Source organism: Pelodiscus sinensis, chromosome 1 (assembly GCF_052426305.1).
Source record: "Pelodiscus sinensis isolate ZL-2025 chromosome 1, ASM5242630v1, whole genome shotgun sequence".
In the NCBI taxonomy this organism is placed as follows: domain Eukaryota; kingdom Metazoa; phylum Chordata; order Testudines; family Trionychidae; genus Pelodiscus; species Pelodiscus sinensis.
Genome location: NC_143052.1, coordinates 353,039,149 through 353,042,903, shown reverse-complemented (window position 1 = coordinate 353,042,903; position 3,755 = coordinate 353,039,149). Strand labels below are relative to the sequence as shown.

General features: G+C 47.5%; 1 protein-coding gene across 1 annotated transcript; it reads right to left on the bottom strand.

Annotated features, from left to right (window-relative positions):
• Nucleotides 1–912: 912 nt before the first annotated feature.
• LOC142827333 (olfactory receptor 52M1-like) lies at nt 913–1,860 on the bottom strand. The gene has a single exon (XM_075922298.2). The coding sequence runs from the start codon at nt 1,858–1,860 to the stop codon at nt 913–915; it is 948 nt and encodes a 315-aa protein (XP_075778413.2).
• Between the last annotated feature and the right edge of the window lie 1,895 nt (nt 1,861–3,755).

The window sequence follows — 3,755 nt, the reverse complement described above, 5'->3', positions numbered from 1 at the left end:
GATGGCCCCGGGCCTCATACACCAGTGGGGGGTCCTAGCACCCAATCCCACCTACCCCGAACAAGTCCTGTCCAGTTCCAAGAAACCAGCCCCAGATCTCTGGTCAATTTACCCTTTGGACCTTACCCACAAATCACACTGGACCAATCCTTTAGCATCTAACAACTAAAGGTTTATTAACACAAGAAAGAAAAGCATGAGAGTAAGGTTGTTAAAGGATAGTACGTTACATGCACCGAATCTCCCAGTCCTCGATGCAGGCTCTAGCAGAGATGTCACAGCTGCTCGTTTAAAAGTTCTTGTTGCACATCCTAGGATCAGGATGGGTTCACAGGTCTTCTGGGCTCTTCCATCCCTGCATTGCTGCTTCTGGGATGAAGTGCTGAGCTGAGAACCAAGATGGAGACCACCACATGGCCTATTTATCCCTCCTTCCTGGTCTCTTCTTGGCTATAGCAGGTCACCTGGTCCACCTTATTCCTGTGTTGCCTGTTGGTAGCCCTTAGGTATGAGTCACCACTCATTCTTTAGGTGTGTCCTTGGCCCATTGAGTGCCATTGTCCCACAGGGCCTTGCTGATTAGCATGTCCATAGGCCAGGCTCTGCCCAATGCTCAACCACATGCAGGGAATTATTCAGTATCCATACAAGTACATGCTTATAATTGCACACACAGACATTATACAAACACATGAACAGCGTACATAGGATTAGCAGACAGGGAGCTTCCATTCAACACCCCACATGGCCCCCCTTTATACCATTTTCTGGGGCCAACACCTGCACCTATGGGTGCAGCAGCAATCTGGCTGCTCCCCTCAAAATCCAGTAACGTGACAAGGGCCCAGAACCAGGTCACCTGTGAGCTGTGCATGGAGTTCTGTCTGAGAGTGAGGGCACCGAGAGGAAAAATTACGTCCTTTTATAAGTAAGAAGCCTGAGCAACCTCTCCCGAATTTGCTTGGTCCTCATCCCATAGATGATGGGGTGCAGCACGGGGGGAACCAGAATGTGTATGTTTGCAATGAGGACAAGGACATGCTGGGGTACATTGTGATACAACCGGTGCACGACGGAGGATAAGACATCTGGGATATAAAAGGCTAAGAGGGCACAGAGGTGGGAGCTGCAGGTCCCAAAGGTCTTGAGCCAGGTTTCCTTTGTATGGAGGCTGAAGAGGGCTTGAAGGATCTTGCTATAGGACACTGCAATGAAGCACAGGTCCAGACTGGTCACAAAGCATAGCACAAAGAGGCTGTAGTAACTACTGATGCGGATGTCAGCACAGGCCAGCATCACCACGGCGATATGCCTGCAATACGAGTGGGCAATGATGTTGGTTCTGCAATATGGCCAGCGCCTTGCCAGGAGGGGGTAGGGCAGTATGAGCATGACACCACGCAGCAGCACGGCCAGGCCGATCTTGGCCACCATGCGGTTAGTCAGAGTGAAGGAATGTCTCAGGGGATGGCAGATGGCCACGTAGCGATCCAACGCCATGGCCACGAAGATCCCAGACTCCACCACTGTGATGCAATGAAGGAAGAACATCTGGGTGAGACAAGCACTAAAACCAATCTCCCTGGAATTGAACAAGAAGATACTCAGAGTTTTAGGCAGGATGGATGTCGACAGGACCAGGTCGGTTGCAGACAGCATGCAGAGGAAATAGTACATGGGTTTATGCAGGCTTGGCTCCCTCTTCACAATGAACAGGAGGGTGACGTTTCCCAAGAGGGCTATGATGTACATGATGCAGAAGGGGATGGAGAGCCAGAGATGGGCCGTCTCCAGGCCAGGAATACCCAGCAGGATGAAGGTGGAGGGGTTGGTGAAGTTGGTTGTGTTGGAATCTGACATGGAGTCGAGGAGATGTCCAACCCTGGGGCAGAATTTTTGGCACCGTACGTTGTTATGATTTCCTGTATGTGCTCAGGGTCTGCGATGATGGTTCCCCTAAAAGTGCCTGAATGGAGACAATGTAAATGAGAGACAATATACACATTACTAAATACAATAATAATAGGGTGAAGCAGATGGGTCACTTTTCATGCACAGGACAATGAGACAGTCATAGGGAGAAAACCAAGAAGGACACAGCCAGACCCAATGCACGAAGGCTGAAGCTAGACAATTCCGTATTGGAAATGAGGGACAAATCTTTAGCAGTGAGGGTGAGTAGCCGGGGGGACACAATGAAAAGGAAGTTATAGATTCTCCAACTCCCCATGCCAGCTGATCCAGATTGGATGCTTTTCTGGGAAATCTGCTTGAGGGCTTGACTGGACATGAAAGGCTGCAGTAGTGTTGGTGGAGCACATTAGTGTAGATATTACTTACATCAATGTTGTGGCTTCTCCAGTTAGCATGGGTACCATTTCCCCAAGAAGTGGTAGCTGAGCTGGTGGAAGAATTTTTCTGTTACCCTCATGCTGCCTATACCGGGGTTACCTCCCCATAGCTACACCTCTCCAGGGTGTAGGCATGTTTGCTTTGGTGAAAAAACCCAGTTTTGTAATTCCCTAACAGTCACTGCATGCAAGTCATGGGAGGGGTCATACTGTTCAACTTGATGCTGGTTAGGCCTCGGCCAGTCCACTGTGTCCTGTTTGGGTCACCCATGGATTGGAAGTAGGTAGAGAAATGACATGGAAAAGATGTGGAAAAACATGTAGAGAAACACCTGAAGGATGTAGGAAAAGCCACATGAGCAAAGGTGGAAGGATCTGAGTATGTTCAGTATGAAAAAGAGGAGACATGAAGGGGGACATGAAATCAATTTTCAGACACTTGATAGGCTGCCACAAAATAGACGGAAAAAATGTTTTGTGTTACCACAGCACAAGGGACAAGAATGAATGTAGTGAATTTAGATGGGATCTCAGGAGAAAGTTCCTAAGAACAGAAGGACAATGGGGCAGAATTCTTGGAAGGTCATGGGAGCTACTTCACTAAAGATGAGCAAAGAAGGCTGGACAGCCACCTGTCCTGGATGCTTTAATCACAACAAATTTTGGCTGGAGTGAGACTAGTTGGTTCTTGCTGTCCCTTCTCAGCCTGGGGATCCACATTTCTAGGATGTAAAATTCTAATATAGACCAGTCCTTAGTCAAACACAAGTTATGGAACTCAATACAGGGAAACCTTCCCATTGAACTAAGTCATTCTCCATACTTACTTGTCAGCTGCCCTGTGAACAAAGACATCCCATTCCAAATTATATTTCGCTATGTCATTGATTGTCTTGGGTTTCCGAGACATGCTAGGTCTACCCTGCTTTTTTATTGGATGTTCTGGCTTCCAACTGAGAGCCATAAAGGGTAGTCAGTTACAATCCATTCATAGCACACGACCCCTACCCATTGATGTTTTCTCTTACAAATTATTCATGATGGAGACTCATTTGAGCCATTTTTCTGACCGTATCATTCATTTTTCTTTCCCCATCACTTTGTCCTAATATTCTCCACAAACACATCTAACTTCTGAGCATCTGTTTTCTTAAGGTGCCAGGTTTTGCTGCCGTAGGTTGCTATGGCTACAACAATGGTTGGGTGGACACATGGGCTATGTCTACATTACAAGGCTTTTGTGCAAAAATTGTCGGAGCGTCCACACCTCAAGAAAGTTTTGTGAATGGCTATCAGAGCTTTCTTGTGCAAGAGTGTCCAAACAGTGTGGATGCTCTCTTGTGCAAAAGCACATTGCTTTGGCAATGTGCTTTTGAGGTGTGGACTCGCTTTTGCGCAAGAAGT

Excerpts from the sequence above, each read along its gene's own strand:
- LOC142827333 (XM_075922298.2), bottom strand. The coding sequence starts at position 1,860 with ATGTCAGATTCCAACACAACCAACTTCACCAACCCCTCCACCTTCATC.